Below are 21,113 nucleotides of genomic sequence, written 5' to 3'. Positions count from 1 at the left end.
CCGCCAGATAACCCAGGATAATCTCCCCCATCTTGAGGTCCCCAGTTACATCTGCCAAGTCCCTTTTCCAGATGAGGTCACATTCACAAATTCCAGGCATCAGGATGTGACATATTTTGGGGGGAATCAAACTTCTACATTACTCTATATGGCAAAACCTCTCCCAGTAGAAAAAGTTAAAGTGTGTGCACAAAAATCTCTGGTATGGTATTAAACTTCTAATTGAAAGCGGCCCAGCAGTTACACAATAGAAAAGTAAGCAAGGACAAGATCAATTGTTGTCATAGCCATTAAAAACATTTCCAGTTTCATAACATGGGAAATGCTTATACTGTAATAGTCTAAGCAGAAAAAGCAGACTAATTGGATTGGAATGGTTACAATTATTACAACTAGAAATGTAATAAATTCATTGAGTAATTAAAAAAAAGAAAAAGCAGACTCTAAAATTTTCTTCACTGCCTGATTCAAAATATGCAAAATGCCTCGAAGAATAATAAGCAGAAGGAAATGTGCCTTGTGGAAAGTATTTCTCCTCCGTGAGTGGGAAGACCGGCCTCTTTTTCCTTCTTCCTAGTCCTCTGTGTTTTCTGAAGGCCCACACATTGTTTTTATGACCTGAAAGAGTTTTGAGAAAATTTTGTTCAAAACTAAAAGGAAAACAAAGGAATTTTTAAAAGATATAAAATAGATAAAAATGATAAGTGATATGAAGGCACAAGGACAAGGAGAAAGAGAGAAATCGGCCACCTTTGAGGGGCTGGGAAGTGCATGGGGAGGTGGAGCTCCAGGCACCACACCCTGGGATGGGCTGCCCGGGCTAACAGCAGGTGCAGCTGGAGGGTGAGGGTGTGAAGCAGGAGACTGCAGGAACCCCTCCCCTCCACTCCCCACCCAGGGGGGCCCCACCTCCCTCCCTGGGGACTGGGGAACAAGGGGTCCAGTGTAGGGGGTGAAAGTCCTGGGGCTGAAAACCAGAGAGGCCGGTGGAAGTGTGCACTCAGTGAGCAAGCCGCCAGACTTCTGCTCCCAAGGATGACAGGCTCAGACCTCCTGGTGGGATGGAAGATTCTCGGGAGACACTGAATGGCCTCAGGGAAGAGGCATTCAGATGTTGACATTTGCTGGGGTTTCTGTTATGGCTCGGCGGGTTAAGAAGCTGACGCAGTCTCCGTGAGGATGTGGGTTCAATCCCTGGCCTCGCTCAGTGGGTTAAGGATCTGGCATTGCCATGCAAGCTGCGGAGGGTGCAGATGCAGCTTGGATCCACTGTGGCGTAGGCCTCGGGTGCAGCTCCAGTTCGACCCCTAGCCAGGAACTTCCACATGCCATGGGTGCAGCCATAAAAAGAAAAAAAATGTTGGGAGTTCCCATTGTGGCTCAGTAGAAACGAACTCAACTAGTATCCATGAGTGTCCAACACAAAAGAGAGGCCTGAACAGACAGATGAAGAAGAAACCTGGATACCCAGAGAGGGCAGAAATGTTTTAAAAGAGAGAGCAGTTAAAAAAAAAAAAAAAGGAGTTCCCGACATAGCTCCAGGGAAATGAATCTGAGCAGCATCCATGAGGACGCATGTTCAATCCCTGGCCTTGCTCAGTGGGTTAAGGATCCAACATCTGGCATTGCCAAGAGCTATGGTGTAGGTCACAGATGTGGCTTGGATCCTGTGTTGCTGTGGCTGTGGTGTAGGCCAGAGGCTACAGCTCTGATTCGACCCCTAGCCTGGGAACCTCCATGTGCCATGAGTGCGGCCCTAAAAAGACCCCCCCAAAAAGCTGCTTATCCACTCCAATGCAATAGTTTGCATCTATTCACCCCAGACTGCCAGTCCATCCCACTCCCTCCCCCTCCCCCTTGGCAACCACACATCTGTTCTCCAAATCCATGAGTTTCTTTTCCCTGTATAACACAGGGAACTATATCTAGTCATTTATGATGGAACATGATGGATGATAATGTAAGGAAAAGAATGTGTGTGTGTGAGAGAGAGAGAGAGAGACTAGGTCACTTTGCTGTACAATAGAAATTGACAGACATTGTAAACTAACTATAATGGAAAAAATAAAACTCATGAAAAAGTTTTTTTCTAAAGCTGTAAGTAACATTCTCAGAGTTCAGGTACTACATCCATGAAGGATAAAGGTAGCATAAGTATCTATAAAAAGGATTAATTCAAACTCATTAGGATGGCTAAAAACAAAAACAAAAGAAAACAAAAGCCCAGAAAATAACAAGTGTTGGCAAGGATGTGGGGAAATTGTGCACTGTGTGGGGGATGGGAAGGCAAAATAGGGCAGACAGGAGTTCCCCTCATGGCACAGTGGAAAAAGGATCCGACCAGGAACCATGAGGTTTTGGGTTCGATTCTTGGCCTCGCTCAGTGGGTTAAGGATCTGGCGTTGCTGTGGCTGTGGTGCAGGCCGGCAGCTGCAGCTCCACTGTGACCCCTAGCCTGGGAACCTCCATATGCCTCAGGTTTGGCCCTAAAAAAAGCAAAAGAAAAAAAAATAGTGCAGACACTGTGAAAAACAGTGTGGCAGTTCCTCAAAAAATCAAACAAAATTACCGTAAAATACAGCAATTCCACTGCTGGGTATATAAAGAAGTGAAAGCAGGATCTCAAAGAGTGTATCTTACACACCCATGTCCGTAGCAGCATTTTTCACAAGAAATGGAAGCAACCAAAGTGTCCATTCGTGGATAAATAAACAAACAAACGTCATACAGACACACTATGTAATATCACTCAGCCTTAAAAAAGGGTGACACAGGCTTCAAGGACGTTATTCTGTGTGAAATGAACCAGTCACCAAAGGACAAACAGTATATAATTCCACTTGTGTGAGCTACCAAGAGCGGTCAAGTTCATAGAGACAGAAGGTAGACGGGCGGCTGCCAGGGCGGAGGGCGGGGGACTGGGGACTTGTTTGTTGGGTGGACAGTTTCAGTTTTATCACATGAAAAGAATTCTGGATATGCGGATCTATTTAAGAATGCTGATCTATTTAAGAATGGTTAAGAAGATACACTTTAATTTTAAAAGAGCTCTTAGAAACAAATTTTTTATTTTTATTTATTTTTTATTTTTTTTGCTTTTCAGGGCTGCACCCGCAGCATATGGAAGTTCCCAGACTAGGGGTCCAACTGGAGCTGCAGCTGCTGCCCTACACCACAGCCACAGCAATGCAGGATCTGAGTTGCATCTGCGACCTACACCATAGCTCACCGTATAATGCTAGATCCCTAATCCACTGAGCAAGGCCAAGGATCGAACCCACATCCTCAAGGATACTAGTCAGATTCATTTCCACTGCACCACAGCGGGAACTCTGGAAATAAATTTGATTCACAGGGAACAGAATTAAAGGGTGGAAGACCTCAACTCTAGGGTTACCTCAGAAGAGAGGCCTTCCCCTAAGGACCCAATCAAAAAAAGACCCCTTTCTACACCCTTACGCTGATTTGTTTTCTTCTTAGCTCTTAGCCCACTAACCAATTTGTGATCCATTAATTAGTTGGTGTTTCTCTCTCTCTCCTGCTGGAAGAAGAGCCTTGTGAGAACAGAGAAACACATTCTGCATTTTCCCAGCTCCATCCCCAACACTTGGGCCAGTGCCTGAACCAGGACAAACAGACAGCAAACATTCATGGGAGAGACAGAAAAAAGAGAGTCAGGGAAATCTCCCAGGGTAGAATGAAAAGATAAGGAATTTGAAAATAGTAGAGAAAAGATAAGAAAACTATGGGTCATTCTAGCAGATGCAACATCTGGCAAATAGGAATGAGAACATGAAACTGGAAAAACCAGGTAGGGGGATGCCCAAAGAAGTAGTGAGAATTCGTCTCAGAACTGAAAAGCAAGACTCTCTAGATTGAACGCCAGTGAACAGCGGGGGAAAAGATTCACACGAAGGCACATTCACCAGGGATAAAGAAAATATCCAAAAAGAGGATTTTTCCTAAAAAGGTAAAAAAAAAAATCAGGAATCAAAATAGCATCAGGTCCCTGGGGGTCTAGGGCCACCTGTTGGTCTAAAACGCAGAACTTTTACCGCTGCGTCCTGAGTTCCATGCCTGGTGTGGGAGCTCGGATCCTACATTAAGCTGCTGCATGATGCAGGCAAAAAAAAAAAAAAAAAAAGAATAGCATCAGACTTCCTCCAGCTGAACCAGAAGCTGGATGGCAATGAAGCAATGCCATCAAAATTTGGAGGGAAAATCTCTTTTGACCTAGACAAACTACCAAATCTGGCACACAGGCATAATACAATGTTTTTTGGTTTTATTTTATTTTTTGTCTTTTTAGGGCCGCACCCGTGGCATGTGGAAGTTTTCAGGCTAGGGGTCTAACTGGAGCTACAGCTGCCGGCCTACGCCAGAGCCACAGAAATGTGGGATCCGAGCTGCGTCTGCGACCTACACCACAGCTCACCACAAAGCCACCAGATCCTTAACCCACTGAGTGAGGCCAGGGATCGAACCCACAACCTCATGGCTCCTAGTTGGATTTGTTTCCGCTGTGCCATGACAGGAACTCCCATAATAAAATCTTCTCAGACAAGGTGGTCTCCAAAAGAGGCCTTCTATGCATCTTCTTTAAGGAAGACTTTGCAGGATGTGCTCCAGCAGCGCAAAGGGATAAACTAAAAAAGACAAGGACACAGGACCTGAGGAACAGAGACTCTAACCCGGGGAAGACCTGAGGAGAGACCAAGAGTAATAAGGTGGAATTCCCGTCGTGGCTCAGTGGAAACGAATCCAACTAGCATCCATGAGGATGCAGGTATCATCCCAGGCCTCGTCAGTGGGCTAAGGATCTGGTGTTGCCATGAGCTGTGGTGTAGGTCCCAGACACGGCTCAGATCTGGTGTTGCTGTGGCTGCGGTGTAGGCCGGAGGCTATGGCTCCGATTCGACCCCTAGCCTGGGAACCTCCATGTGCCGAGGGAACGGCCCTAGAAAAGGCAAAAAGACTAGAAATAAATAAATAAAATAAAACCCCTGCGAAAATCATTACTGAGGTACAGCAGGAGCCAGTATCACAATCCTTGTTCCTGATGAATCAGAATTAACTCAAGGTTACACCGTGTTCTTTCAAGCATATCTCCACACACAGTAAAACCTATTCTAATCTAGCAGTGAAGACATCCCACTGTATGAAATAGAAGTCATATTAGAAAAAAAATTAACAGTCTGTGGCAGTAAGTCAAACTAGAGTCTTTTTTTTTTTTTCATTTTGTAAAGTTTTATGGAAGTATAGTTAGTTTACAATGTTTTGCCACTTTCTGCTGTACAGCAAAGTACTAGAGTCATATATATATATATGTTCTTTCTTATATTGTCTCCTATCATGGTCTGTCCCAAGAGATTGGGTATAGTTCCCTGTGCTGGACAGCAGGACCTCATTGCTGATCCAGCCTAAATGTCATAGTTTGCATCTACCAACCCCAAACTCCCATCCACCCCATTCCCTCCCCAACCCCCTTGGCAACCACAAGTCTGCTCTCTATGTCCCTGAGTCTGTCTCTCTTCTGTAGATCGGTTATCTGTGCCATATTTTAACATTATCTCTTTTTTTTAACTATTTTTTCCATTGTAGTTGATTTACAGTGTTCTGTCAATTTCTCCTGTACAGCAAAGTGATTCAGTCAGAAGAAAATATTTTCTATCACGGTCTGTCTAAGAGATTGGGTATAGTTCCCTGTGCTGGACAGCAGGACCTCATTGCTGATCCAGCCTAAATGTAAGTTTGCACCTACTAACCCCAAGCTCCCCGTCCATCCCACGTCCTTCCCTCCTCCCCCTCGGGTCAAACTAGAGTCTTAGGAAAGTAATTTACAGGGAATTCTTTCTCTCTGATCCTTCATCCCCACCTCCAGCCCAGCTCCAAAAGCAGGTAAGTAATTGGTACCCTCTGCTGAGATCATCACAAGTATTCAGTGCTATCATTTATAGTCAAAGATGAGTCTCCATGCTCTTGGGGACAACCAAACAGTGACCCTTCAATAAATATGGACCTTGGAGTTCCCACTGTGGCTCAGCAGTTAACGAACCTGACTAGCATCCATGAGGACGAGGGTTCGCTCCCTGGCCTTGCTCAGTGGGCGAAGGATCTGGCATTGCCCTGAGAGCTGTGGTGTAGGTCGAAGACGAGGCTCGGATCTGGTGTTGCTGTGGCTGTGGCACAGGCCATCGGCTGCAGCTCTGATTGGACCTGTAGCCTGGGAACATCCATATGCTGTGGGTGTGGCCCTAAGAAGACAAAAAAAGACAAAAAAAATATATATATATGGACCTATCTCTACTCCCTAAAATCTAACAATGCTGGTGAATAATCTGCTGCAATGAAGTTCAGATCTAGTCCAAGGTACCCATGGAGGTTAAACTATTCCGGGAGCTCATGGTGGGATAGGCTCTTGACCTGGAGTCTCTCGTCGCACAGCAAGCCTGACACTCGCCACTGCCCAGTTCGGCAGAGTAGGGAAGGGGGTTATTAACGTGTCTGAGCCCAGTGCACACATGAGAAGAGCAGGGATGGGGATTCGGGAAGCTTGATCCAAACCCAAGCTCCTAGCGGCTGCCCTGTGCTACCAGCCTGGTAAACTGAACGACTTAACGCTTCTTGGGACTCATCCACAGCAAGAGAGAATTCTTTGCTCATTTTTTACATATTTTTCTGGGCACTATATATGCTAGCTAGCTACAGGGGATCCTTGAGTGAAGCCTAGAGAAGGAGCAATTACCTCCTGGAGTGATAGACCGAGAAATGGGCCAAGGGGCAGAGAGGGAAGTCAGGAGGGCCTTCTGGGGCAGAGGCAGCCACCCAACCCCAAGGGGTTTGTAAGTGGGGGTGAAAAGGCCACAGGAGTACCCCCAGCCACTGCAGTGACAACACCGGATTGCCAGATTCTCAACCCACTGTGCCACAAGACAACTCCAGAGAAGAGACCTTTGAAGCAAGGTGACTTCTTCGGCTCAGGCTGGATCTGCTCCCGGCTCAACTGTGCTTGGCCCACGCGGCTTTAAGACCCGCGGTGATGCTATTCTCAGGAACCGGGACAGGCTGTGACTTCCTACACGTCCATTTCGGACACTTTGTGGGCGTCTGGGCACCTGGACTTGAAGCCAGCTCTTCTTCCTTTCACTGTCCTCCCCTCTCCCTCCAATTAGGGATCCTAGAATTCTTAGATATCACTTAAAACTATTTTTGAGGGAGTTCTCAGCTGTGGCGCAGTGGAAACAAATCCGACTAGTATCCATGAGGATGCACGTTCAAACCCTGCCCTCACTCACTGGTTTGGGGATCTGGCATTGCTATGAGCTGTGGTGTAGGTTTCAGACACGGCTTGGATCCCATGTTGCTGTGGCTGTGCCGTAGGCTGGCAGCTGTAGCTCTGATTAGACCCCTAGCCTGGGAACTTCCATATGCCATGGGGTGTGGCCCTAAAAAGCAAAAACCCACCATTTTTGAGATTCACTAACCACTTTTTTTTTTTTTTGGTTGCACTCATAGCACATAGAGGTTCCTGGTCAGGGATGGAATCTAAGCCACAGTGGCAGCCTGTGCCACAGCTGTGGCAACACCTGATCCTTAACCCACTGCACCACAAGGGAACTCCCAGAAATCTTTTTTTTTTTTTTAATAGCTATCAGGTCAGCCCTTTTTTGTGCAACCATCCACCAAGATCTATTTTTGCCTGTCAGTGACTCTCAGGAACAAATTGGGAAGCTTCCTCGCCTCTGGTTTAAATTTACTCCAACTTTGCCAAGACAAAGATTGCTCCTCTGATCCCTTAGCGCAATCTCTCTTGTCACAAATAACAAGGGACCCAGCTTTTCAAGATACAGATACAGTTTTTGTTACTATCTAAGCTCTTTAATGCATTTATAAATATTGTCTCTCAAGCTAGCTGTTGTGGCTTTAATTACAGCAAAGCTTCAGGTCCCAGATTCTATGCAAGTCCGCAAGTCAGTTCAGTAGGGCCAAGAACAAGAAACCTAAGACCTCTTTTCCTTTTTTTCGGTCCTTTTAAGGGCCCCGCCCAAGGCATATGGAAGTTCTCAGGCTAGGGGTTGAATCGGAGCTGCAGCTGCTGGCCACAGCCACAGTCATGCTGGGTCCGAGCCCCATCTGTGACCTACACTGAAGCTTGCAGCAACACTGGATCTTTTAACCCACTGAGCGAGGCCAGAGATCGAACCCACAACCTCATGGATACTAGCTGGGTTCTTATCCCTCTGAACCATACCAGGAACTCCAACCCAAGACCTCTTAAAACTTACCTTCTGCTCTAGAATATCTTCAAACCTCATAGCTTAAATGAAGTTTAATGACATTTATGTAACTACCAGCTTTTGAGACAAAGACTACCTCAATTCATACAAATGTTTCATTTTCTAAAACAGCCTCATCCGTTTTGAAAGGGTCTATTTAGTAACAGTGACTCTGAAGTTGTGACAAAACTCTAATAAGTCAAATCAAGTCCACGTCCCCCAGTGGACAGCTGTGAAGCAGACCTTGCATTTTTAAATAGACGAGGTGTGACATGGCTGTTTGCACAAGGAAAGATGGTGTCACTGTTCTAATTATCACATCGAATTCTAATTATACAGATCATTAAAATCATTCAGACTGGCATCAGAGAGCATCTCCAAAGTCCCACTTGGCAGAGACTTGCCAAGCATAGAGGGGGAAAAAAAAAAGGTATCAATTAACTTCTGGAAAGAACATCCCTGTTTATGTAGAGCTCAGGGACGCCTTAAACTTTTAAGCTCTCTGGTGACTGATACACGCTCTCACTCTGCTTCATAGGCGTCTGAGTTGAATGATTCACTTGGCAGCTCTGCCCGAATGCTAATATTCCAGGGACGCTTCCTTCACTGATGCTACCCTGCAAATAAATCCCTCACTGTTTCATTTTGTAGATGAACCCTAAGGGCAGATTTCAGGAAAAACCAAAAGGAGCAGAATTAGGGACAAGGACCCTGCTACACACCAGACGTGAGGCCAATTCTGCAGGCTCCCGTGTGTGCCCCTGGTCCTCGTCCAGGGACAGTAAAAAGCCATTTGTTGACGGCATTCTCTCCCAGGGGCAAGGTCACCACATTGGCCTGGCCACCACGTGGCGGCAGAGACAGCTCAGAGAACGGGCTTCCTTCCAGGGCCCTTGCTTTATCTGTAAAGCAAACTGCTTCCAGCAAACGAGCCCCACCCTGCTCCAAGGCTGTGTGAGCTCCCGGCTTAGAGCAGACACAGAAGGTACTGACGGGGGCGGGTAATGCATGTAACACAAAACCATTTTTCTGACAATAACCTGCTTCGCCTTTCCCTCAGCTCTGTGGCAGTCCCCTCCCCCCCTTCCCCGACAGAACAGTCCTCAGGGAAGAGCGGTGGGGCTTCGATGTGCCCTTCCTTCCCCCTGGGGACCCACAACACCGAAGGCAGGGCGGCATCAGGAGCTGCAAGCTTCAAAACTCCAGGCCAGGCAATCCTTACCTCACCAAGCTTCACCCAAACACACCTGTTTTCAGAGCTTTTCGAAGAGTCATACAGACTCGATACACAACACAGGGAGTTCCCGTCGTGGTGCAGCAGAAACGAATTTCACGCGCATCCATGAGGTCGCAGGTTCGATCCTTGGCCTCATGCAGTGGGTTAAGGATCCGGCGTTGCCATGAGTGGTGGTGTACGTCACAGACCTGGCTTGGATCCAGCATTGCTGTGGCTGTGGTGTAGGCCGGCGGCTACATCTCCAATTCGACCCCTAGCCTGGGAACCTCCATATGCCATGGGTACAGCCCTAAAAAGACAAAAAATAAAATAAAAAGAAGAATTGACACAGAACAAGCTTCCAAAATGGCTCTGGAAAAATAAGCCATCCTTCTCTCCTTGTCATTTTTGCTCTTTTCATTAAAAAATATGCAGCTTCCTCCCACTCTGCCACTGTTAAGGTGTGCTTCTAAACAGATGCCCTGTTTAAGGCCCTGGAGACGAGGGGAGGCTTCTGGGGACCCAAAGGCACCTGGTGACAGGATGGGCTTTCTTCCCCCGCGCTGGCCGAAAGCTTCCCTCCAGCCCAGGTGGAGAAGGGTTTGTTGGCAGACACCGTACACGCAACGTCTCGGCTAGGACCCCCCCACCAAGTCTGTTTTTATAAAGGCCCCATTTCTAAGGAATAAAATACTCCTGCGAGCCGTTCTCTGCAGGGCGAGCAGTGGCTGCTCGCTCTCCGACCGCAGCGCCGCTGACAAGCACAGGGCTTCACCTCCAGCCCCCGAGCCTCCGACCCGACGGTCCACCCCACTCGGCCTTCTCGACACTCACCTCCCCTGGAGCAGTGAGGGCACGGCTCGATGGCAATTTTTGTGGCAAATTTAACAGAAGAGTATAAAAAAATCACTTTACAGGCTGCTGAGACTGAGTATCTGTCCCCTCAAAATTCCAGTATTGACACGTAACACCCAAAGTGGTGGTTGTAAGAGCTGGAGCCTTTGGAGGGCGCTTATAAACGGGATAGGGGCCTTTATAAAAGGGACCCCAAAGCCCTTCTGTGAGACACGGTGAGAACATCACAGCCATCTGGGAACCAGGAGCAGACCCGCTCCATACACCTCACCCGTGGCATGTGGAGGTTCCCAGGCTAGGGGTCGAATCAGAGCTGTAGCCGCCGGCCTATACCACAGCCACAGCACGTTGAGATCCAAGCCACATCTGCGACCTACACCATGGCTCACGGCAATGCCAGATCCTTGACCCAGTGATCAAACTTGTCCTCATGGATACTAGTCAGGTTTGTTACTGCTGAGCCCCAATGGGAACTCCCTAGAGCTGTGATCCTGGACTTGTAGCTTCCAGAACCGTGAGAAATATCTGCTACAAGCCATTCAGTCGGAGGTATTTCGTTAAAGGAGCCTCTGCCCCGACCAAGACGCAGACTTACGGCTGTTCAGACTGACACCTCCCGCACGGTATCCCTGGATTGGTTTATTTAAAAAACAACAGCCCGGTTATCATATGTTCTTCCTTGTCCATCATTTTCTTACAGAACAAGTTACAAAAAATCAGAGGAGAGGGATCTATTATCTCTGTGGACTGACACATCTGCAGAAGACTCGTGAATGGTAACAATGATTCGGAATCAGGCACAGAACACAGGACAACACAAGAAGGAATTGTGTCTACAGCAATCTCCTAACACCGCCAGTGTTGGTGATTAATTACAGTGCAGTGGTTACAATTACGTTCACAAGAAGTTATTCTTTGCCCCAAACCCCAGACACCCTAAAATCACTGGGCTGCTTACAAACTGGAAGAATCAGTGCAAAGCAGCTGTCTGAAGGGGGACACCCAAATCGGTAAGGCTTTTCTGGCAGTGAGTCTCTGACCCCAGGGGCTCCCTCGCCCGGGGCCACCCTCACTTCGAGTCTTGGTCTGTCTTTTCATCTAAAAGGGCGGAGCGGATCCCCAGCTTTTTCAGCTCTTCCACCAGGTCCCCGTTCTGGTGCATCTGCAGAAGAATGTCACAGCCCCCCACGAACTCGCCGTTGAGGTACACTTGCGGGATGGTGGGCCAGTTGGAATAGTCTTTAATGCCTACGAGGGAAGAACACAGAGGTGTCACTGCGATGGCCAACGCTGACCTTGCAGGGCAAAACACTCCCAAGCTTTTGAAGAGCTCGTCTGCCTTGCTCCCCAAACCTGAGCATGAGCTTTAGAGTCAAATGGAACCCCTGTTGAAACCCTGGCTCTTCCGGGTACAAACTGGGAGGCCTCACCCTCTGTTTCCACCGTCATCTCACGAGGTTCATCTGAGCATCAGGTAAGTAAGGCTCTCATAAGACACCCGACACACACGCGACCCTGGCAAAGAACGTGATGGGTTCGTGTGAGTCACACAAGCTATACAAGGTTATATTTTATATTCTCCATGCACCTGCTGGCCATGTTTTCAGCAGAGCAAAACAAAAAACAAAAGGAAGGCCACAGCTCCTGTTCCACTGGACCCATCACAGGAGCTCACTGGCAGATCGGGCAGCCCCCACCTGAGGTTCTCTGTGCCTGTCTTGGCTGGCAAAGGCCACCAGTTGCGGACACTCATCATGGGTTTTCACCTTTAATAATTCTTTTACCCAAAGAAAAATCCCTTTCCTGTGGCTACGGACCGTAGCCCTTGTCCATTCAGTCATGCAGATGGACTCCCCATGGGACAGATGGTTTGGCTCAGCACAGAACTCACAGGACTGAGTTAAATGAGAAAGGGCCTTCGTCCAGCCCCCGAAGGCCCGTGTCCTGGGCCAGGGGCAGGTGAGAACCACTCCCTGCACTAAGAGTACACAGCAGACAAGACGCCAACCAGCAACCAGCACACCCGTGACGGGTCCTAGGTGCCAAGGGCTAAGAACACCGTGGTGAGGCACATTCTGGGATGGTGCAGCCATGCGATTACCCTGTTTGGTCCTGGGCCAGGAGGACGAGGGTTATGAAAGAAATGTGGCTGGGGAGTTCCCGTTGCGGCTCAATGGGCTACACATCCGACTAGTATTCATGAGGACATGGGTTCAATCCCTGGCCCTGCTCAGTGGGTTAAGGATCTGGCGCTGCCGTGAGCTGTGGTCCAGGAGGTAGAAGCGGCTTGGATCCTGCATTGCTGTGGCTGTGGTGTAGGCTGGCAGCTTGCAGCTCCGATTTGACCCCTAGCCTGGGACCTTCCATATGCCGTGGGTGCAGCTCTAAAAATAGAAATAACTAAACAAACAAACAAACAAATAAGAAATGTGGCTGGGGAGTTCCCTGGGGGCCTAGTGCTTAGGTCTGGCCACCTTCACTCTTACAGCCTGCCCTGGCCAGAAACTCGGATCCCACTCAAGCCGCTGTACACCGAAGCCAAAAAATAAATACCACATACAAGAAACGTGGTTTCAACTTAAGACATAAAAGATCATTCTTTTCTAAAGTCCTCCTCGGCCTTCTACCTCCTTTTCTTCTTGAAGGTTGAACTGAAGTGTACTTTTTTAAACACACAACCAAAACAGAAAAGTCAACAGACTCTTCAAGCAAAACACAGTATTGAGCAAGTTTAAAAAAAAAAAACAAAAAACTGCTCAAATGGTGGTTTTTATGTAAACAAACTAAAAATACAAAACCTTTTCCTCCATGCCCCATCCCTCATCATCATCAGTTTCACCAAACTGAGTCACATCACAAATAACAGTCCCAAGATACAATGTGTTTCCCGCTTTTAAGAGTCACTGCCTTCTAAAAACCAGCGACTCTGCTCTAAGTGGCAGCATAAACGGGCCCCCAGCAGACGGCTTTATCTTTCTTCTGCAGACAGTTTTCACTGATGAAGAAATGGTTACATGATTACAGACTCTGAAAAGTGCACTTCTAAGCCACTCTGGCTTTCTCTTAAACAACAACAAATCAGCCGGAGGAGGTTCGGAGAAAACGAAAAGAGGGCAAATTCGAGGAACCGTCTGGATGTCTTCACAGTACCAAATACCCAGGTGTACTTGCACCCTGATGAAATTCAGGTTTTTCATCCCTCTGATTTGGTACTATAGAAACAATTACTTCGCATATAAATTGTGTGTTCTGAATTAAACAACAACAACAACTCTATCCTCAAACATAAAAAATCTATCAGAACTTTCTGTGTGGTTCCAGGTACAAATCTTTTTTTACCTTCATGATGCAGGAGTGGAGTGGGGGTGGGGGTTAAAAAAATGTTTACGGTAAATACGAACTTCTTTCACACCTCCTGAATTTTCTTAAACATCTTTTATATTTTTGTACGTGAACCATTTATGTTCATGATATTCTATCCGGGATTTTTTTTTATTAACCGGTTAATAAGGCATTCGTTTGGTGAATGCCTATGACTTTTGAAAAACACTCCAAAAACGAAAACAAATTTGCCACCCGAGGTATGTTTATTCATGAGGATGTAGATTTGATCCCTGGCTTTGCTCTGTGCGTTAGGGATCCGGCATTGCCGTGAGCTGTGGTGTAGGTCACAGATGAGTTGCTGGGGCTGTGGTGTAGCTACAGCTCCAATTCAACCCCTAGCCTGGGACCTCCATATGCAGAGGGGGTACTTCCCCCCCCAAAAGTATGCTTAATCCTAAAAGTATAATTTTTTTAAATAAAATCTTTGCCGAGAGGAAGAATGATTTGCTTTCATCACTCCCTTTCATGGTGCCACACTCAAAGCATTATCATCGTGGTGCAGCGGAAACAAATCCTACTGGGAACCATGAGGTTGTAGGTTTGATCCCTGGCCTCGCTCAGTGGGTTAAGGATCCAGCATTGCTGTGAGCTGTGGTGTAGGTCGCAGACACAGCTCAGAACCCATGTTGCTGTGGCTGTGGTGTAGGCTGGCAGCTGTAGCTCTGATTAGACCCTTAGCCTGGGAACCTCCATATGCTGTGAGTATGGCCCTAAAAAGCCAAAAAAAAAAAAAAGAAAAAAGCTTTAGGCTTGTCTCATTGTCATAGAACATATATCCCGACTGTAAGGGAAGGAAGGGGGCCCATCTTTACCACCAAAGCGACCAAACCCAGAGGGCTTTCCAACCATCTGAGCATCCAACACCCACAGTCACGTGCAGGGGAGACTGACTCCTTCCAAACCCCTTGGCCTGTGACAGCATCCAAGGTACCTACTAGCTGACAGTTCATCAAAATTCAACTTACTTGCTTTGGGCATCTTTCATAAAAAGGGTGCCATCTTTCATGTTTAAATGGCTGATTACACATTTAAATATTTAAGGACCTACTCAGTTGCTTCCTAGAGAGTGAGGCTGAGAAACTTCCAATTATAAAAGACTACTCTTCCTAAGTTGAAAACTAAAACAAATTATCAATGCACCATCAATTGTTTAAACATGGCTAATTTTCCTCACGCTTTAAATTTTCAAAACCAGTGAAAGTTTTTGCAACTATCACATGGAATAACCCAGAATCAGAGCATCTCTTGCAAACTAGAAAATCATACCAAAATTGGATTTTAATGATAACCTGTTTTACAGATGACAAACTGATTCGATTTGGGACAGAAAACGTTGACTGTGAAGTTATGTAACAGGGTGACACTGGGTCTGGGAGTCCGGAGGCTGTCTTACAAAATCGCTTCTACATACACTTGCTGCTCCTTCAAAAAGACTCGATGTGCCAAAGTATTAAGCCAGAGCGGAGAAAACGTTCTGGAAAAGTCCCTCCCAGAACTTTCTTTCTTTTCTTTCCTTCTTTTTTTTTTTTTTTTAGGGGAAGAGATTTAATAGGTTCAGACCAGGAAAGAAGTTAGAACCTCAACAAGCAAACAGAGGGTTCTCGACTTGAGTTGCGAAATCAGTGCTTCCTGAATAGGAAAATGAATACAGAGAACGACAATTTATTGAGTCTTTATTATGTGCCTGGCTCTATGCTAAGCAGGAGACCTAAAAGCAGCAACCTCGGAGTTCCCATCGTGGCTCAGTGGTTAACGAATCCGACTAGGAACCATGAGGTTGCGGGTTCGATCCCTGACCTCACTCAGTGGGTTAAGGATCCGGCGTTGCCGTCAGCTGTGGTGTAGGTCGCAGACGCGGCTCAGATCCTGCGTTGCTGTGGCCCTGGTGTAGGCGGGCGGCTATAGCTCCAGTTTGACCCCTAGCCTGGGAACCTCCCTATGCCGCGGGAGCAGCCCAAGAAAAGACCAAAAAAAAAAAAACCAGGAGCCTCCCAGACCTTTCAAGAGGCACTTTTCAAAACTCGCCACAATTCAGAACCCTGAACTTCGTCCCCGGTTTGGACCGCTGATCATAAGGGCACTGGGATGACAGTTCCCTTTCTTCCTGGCAGATTTTCACTCCACAGGAGCTTCAGAGTCTAATGCAAATTAATTCCAGCTCTGCCAATTACCAGGCTCGGTCCCTGGGGCAGGTCCCATCACCGCTTCCTGGACTTACATATTTCTTCATCTTCCCTCACGTGAGGCAATGAGGTTAGGACAGCCTGAGATAAGCAAAAAGCATGGACCAGGGCAGACCCTCAAAAGAGAAGTAAAGCGTGGTGGCGGGAGTGAACAAGGCCTCACTGAGGTCAGCAGACTGTGGCCGGCTGGCTTGTAAATACAGCCACAGGCAAATCTCCTCATCGCTGGGCCTCAATCTCCCTTCCTGTAAAATGGGAGTAACTCTATGCCTCACGGATTTATCACGAAAGGTTAATAAGTAAGACCTAACTGGTGAGATTGGGAAGCTGCCCCAGTGCCGGATGCAAGGTGGATGCTCAGGGTCCTCTGCCTGCCACAGTAATGCTTTTTTTTTTGTCTTTTTAGGGCTGCGCCTGTGGCATTTGGAGGTTCCCAGCCTAGGGGTCTAACAGGAGCTCTAGCTGCCGGCCTACACCACAGCCACAGCAGCACCAGATCCGAGCCTTATATGCGACCTACACCACAGCTCACGGCCACGCTGGATCCTTGACCCGCTGCGTGAGGGCAGGGATCGAACCCACAACCTCATGGTTCTTAGTTGGACTCATTTCCACTGCGCCAAGTCGGGAACTCCTCCACAGGAATACTTTTCACGAGATCCGCAGCCAGGAGAGCAGAGGGAAAGAATGCAGGAAAAGCGCCCATCGAGTATGCCAGGCGGTAATCAAAATACCACACTCCCTGAGCAAGGGCTCCTGGGTTTCATACTCTAAACGTTTTACATATCTAGTCACGTTTCATCTTTACAAAGATCCGACAAAGTATGCGTAATTACCCCTACTTTACAGACGAAAAAAATGCTAAAAGAGATTAAATAACTTAACCAGTGTCACCAGACTAGCACACGGAGGGCTGAAGTCTGCATCCAGGGGGCATATTTTCAAGTGCCAAATAACTATTCAACCATGGTTGAATGACGACAATTATTCATTCAACAGATACTACTCGCAAAGAAGACAATGGTGACCTAAGTAGGAAGAAATTCGAGGGTGGTTTTTTTTTTTTTTTTTTTTTTTTTAGGGCTGCACCCACGGCATATGGAAGTTCCCAGGCTAGGGGTCGAATCAGAGCTACAGCTGCCGGCCTACACCACAGCCACAGCAATGCCAGATCTGAGCCACATCTTCAATCTACACCACAGCTCATGCAATGCCGGATCCCCAACCCACTGAGTGAAGCCAGGGATCGAACCCGAGTTCTCATGGATACTAGTCAGGTTCGCTATCACTGAGCCACAGCAGGAACTCCAGGAGTGTATAGTATTTTTAAGAGCACAGGAGAGTTTATGAGAAAATGATAAACAAAAAAGCAGTTATTCATTTAAAACACTCAAGTGAGAACTTGCTTTGCATAAGCAATACACACGGCGTTCAGGGAGTCACAGAAGACGTGCTCCCGGCTCTCAGGAGGGCAAAATGCTATACAGCTACACGTGATGGCAACGCTGCTAAACAAAAAACCAAAAAACTGTTAGAAACTAAATCCGAATGTTAATAATGGTTTATGGATGTATATGGAATTACAGGTACTTTCATTTTCTTCATATTTTTCAGTGTTTTCCAAGTTTCTTCAATGAGCAGGTGTAACTTTTGCAACTGAAAATAAAGGTTAGGGTTAGGGCTAATTATTTGTAAAGAGGGGAGCGGGATATAGTGACATCCATCCACCGGGACCCTGTCCCTTCCGATTCTGTCTTCTGTGTGTGCTCCATATTTTTGTTCTGTTTTGTTTGCTTTTTAGGGCTGCACGTTTGGCTTATGGAAGTTCCCAGGCTAGGGGTCAAAGCAGAGCTGCAACTGCCGGCCTACACCACAGCCACAACAATGTCAGATCCGAGCCGCATCTGCGACCTACACCACAACGCATGGCAACACCGGATCCTTTAACCCACTGATCGGAGGCCAGAGACTGAACCTGCGTCCTCATGGATACTAGTCAGGCTCGCTTACCGCTGAGCCACAACGGGACCTCCTCGGATTTTTCAAAAAAGAAAAAAAAAAAAAACTTGAGGAAGGCCGAAACACACGAAACACACGAAGCGGCCTCACAGTCACCTTTGTTCTGCGATCTCAGGCTGAGACCCCTCCGCATCACACACCTCGAACCCAGCACCCACAACTAGGAGATGGTGTCAGCAGGTCTTCCGCTGACTTGGGCCCTTTGTAGAGCTCAGCCTCCCCTGGCACAAGAAAACAGGAAAGACGATTTTGCAGACATGCCTCTCCTGTTACTAGAAGTGACCTTGGGCTGGGAAGGGCACAAGGACGTATCTTTAGTTGGCAAGAGCAAGCATCAGACAGCCTGCTGGTCTCCACGGCGCAGAGGGCAAGGCGAGGCATCCTAATGGTTGAAAGCCTCACCCCGGCGAAACCAGCCCTTCTGCGGCCACACGCTTACACCACCCCGCCCCAGTCTGGAGGTTAATACGTACACGAATGTACACTTTCTAAGCAACGGAAGACTCGTGTTAGGTTCAGTCTATGTGCAACACGTGTACTAAGCAAAGGAACAATCTGAGCAACCCGGCGGTCAAGAAATTTAAGGATGAAAGTCTGTTGCTTGAACGCTTAAGAACAGAAGACCAGAAGCCAGACGTGCAAGGGCTCTCAGTTAACACTCCTCCATTCCTGCCCCTATTTTCAGTTTACTGCCCGTATGCCAGCGTAGCCCATCTCTGGGTGTATTTTTTAACCTTTCTAAAGTGAAGGGTAGTTGACTGACAATGTTTCAGGTGTATGATAAAGTCAGACCATCTCTGGGTCTGTGAATCAGAATGGCAATTCACACACCAAAGACACTCAAGACTTTACTGTCAGCAAAATACCAACGACACAACTTTTTACTATGGGCCAGAGTGGCAATTTGCAAGGGGCCTCAGGCATGGTCCCGGCAGGGAGATTGCAGAGTAGTTTCTCCTATCTAATCTTTCAAGCAGGGAAGCCAAGGCCGGCTGAAGACTGCAGATCACCCTGTCTTTGAAAAAAAGCCCGCAACTGGGAGCATTTCAAGAAGACAGAGGATCCTAAGCACAATACACTGTAATGACATATACGTGGGAACGCTAAGCTGCCTTCTCCGCTCCTCTTTTCCAACCACCAAAACCAAGAGCTCTCTAAGGATCAGATAACCTGGGGGGGAGGGGGTGAACTTTTCAAAACATAAAGTGCTAATAATAAAACAGAGACCATTTAATGGGTGTCTTCTGTGTGCCAGGAAAGATGACAGGCACTTTCGAAAGAAAAAGGTTTTCTTTCTCTTTTTCCCTCGCAAAAACGTTGTCAAGTGTGGTTTCATCCTCCTCCTACTACTGAGAAGGAAAATGCACTTGTGTGACTTGCTCTGCGGCTGACTGGCCGCAGAAGGACTCTGGCCCAAAGCTTCTCCGTGACACCGGCCTGGCTCCTCGATGTCAGAGTGACTACGATAGACAACTTCAAAAGCAGAATTCTCCTTGTAGAACACCAGAGAACCTGGTGCCTTCAAACTCCCTCCAGAATACTGTCAAGAGCCAGAGACGAGGGCGATGCTGGAACTCAGACACTGAAAGTCTAACGTAAATGCCACCCTTCAGAGGGTACAAGCATCATCTCCCCATTTCTCCAGCAACGCCATCAACCCTAGCCAAGGGGAGACCCAGGGGTTCTGGCCTCTTCCTCTTTCTCCGCCTTCACTCAGATAAACAGAAGAATGCAGGGAAGGGTCTTAGCTTGGAGTTCAGCAGGAAAGACGCTAATTAGCTGCCAAGGCCCTCCACCTTGCCCTAGGACCAGGGAAAAGGCCCAGACCCTCCTCCATCTGCCTGGCCCTGGGCTCCTGGAGCTCCCAAACCTGAGTTAGCCGGGGCCCAAAAGTCATCCCTCCGTCCCATCCCTACAAGCCTCTCCAAGCCCTAGCCCCCAGCTTTCCCCCATCTCGAGTTCCTAAAAACGAATTTCCTATCTTTTTCTCCCACAACGCCAGAACCCGGCTAAGACCAGTCCAAAAGCTGTGTCAAGCCCCTCCTTGCAGCAACAAAAGAGGCCGGTCCCTGACACCGCGAGCCTCGAGGCACAGCAGACCAGCCTCCAACACCCCTGGCCTCAACCTCGGCCCTCCCTCCACCATCAACAGGACACTTATCCACGAGACAGGTCACGCCTTCAAAGTGTCCCCTTAGTGGTTCTCCCTGTATCCCTCTTTGTCCCATCTTCCCAGCTCTGCAGAGCGAGGAGTGAGGCTGCTGACCACGATCCTTGGACTCAGCCCCAGAGAACGCCCCCGAATGCCTATTTCTGCTCAGAGTGAGGTTCGGGGGAACAGCTAAGTAAGGACTTACCCTATTGCCCAGGTTGGCCCAGGGCCCCAAATCCTCAAGACCCGGTTCAAGGTGATCACGCCCCCACTCCAGACCCTCCAACGCGGAGTGGAAGCCCGCGCCCTAACCCCGTTTGAACCTCCGCAGAGACCTTGGCGGAGAGACCCTCCTCCCCGCAGAGAGGCCTCGGCCTGTCGCCCCCCCCAGCCCCGCCCCCGCCGGCCCTGACCTTGCCGGAGCTGGGGGTCGTCCAGCACGTTGTAGGCCGCGTAGTCGCGGACGCCGTGCAGCCGCAGGATCTGCACCACGGCGTTGCTGAAGCCACACTGGGGCTGCTCTGGCGTCCCCTTGAGGAAGACCACCACCTTGTCCTTCTTCACCAGCGTGTCCAGATGCTCCGCTGAGCCGCTCCCGCCCGAGCTCGCCGCCCGCACGCCCGGGACCCACAGACCACCGCCTACGCCGCGCCCCCAGCGGAGCAGAGCCGCCGCCGCCGCCCGGCCCAGGGACGCGCTCATCCCCGTACGCTCGCGGGAGCCCTGGACTGCTCGGGACCTGACTTAGACAGCAGGAGCCTCGCTGGGGCCTGGCCAGCGGCGGCCCACCCCGTCCCCCGGAGACCCTCATTGGACCGGCTCCGAATAGCTCTGCATGATTGGACAACGCTGGCCGGCAATTACTGGGTTCTACCAATCATATTACTTGTCCCGCCCCGATAGCTTGGAGGCGGTCCTTAGCTTGACGCCTTACCATTGGCGGTCGGCAACTCTCTATCAGTTGATTGGAGAGAGTGGATGTCCATCAAGGTCACGCTTGAGGCTAGGAGAGGCGAAACCAGCGGGAA

The 21,113-nt window shown here is 48.4% G+C and overlaps 1 protein-coding gene across 1 annotated transcript; it reads right to left on the bottom strand.

The window, feature by feature from the left end:
* Positions 1-10,966: 10,966 nt before the first annotated feature.
* Positions 10,967-20,891, bottom strand: GLRX5 (glutaredoxin 5). The gene is made up of 2 exons (XM_047796267.1): positions 20,499-20,891; positions 10,967-11,595 (listed from the first exon to the last, which is right to left on the bottom strand). The coding sequence occupies exons 1-2, from the start codon at positions 20,785-20,787 to the stop codon at positions 11,417-11,419; spliced, it is 468 nt and encodes a 155-aa protein (XP_047652223.1). The 5' UTR covers positions 20,788-20,891; the 3' UTR covers positions 10,967-11,416.
* Positions 20,892-21,113: the final 222 nt, after the last annotated feature.

The sequence above is a fragment of the Phacochoerus africanus genome, chromosome 9 (assembly GCF_016906955.1).
Source record: "Phacochoerus africanus isolate WHEZ1 chromosome 9, ROS_Pafr_v1, whole genome shotgun sequence".
Classification (NCBI taxonomy): Eukaryota; Metazoa; Chordata; class Mammalia; order Artiodactyla; family Suidae; genus Phacochoerus; species Phacochoerus africanus.
This window is presented reverse-complemented; position numbering and strand designations above follow the sequence as displayed.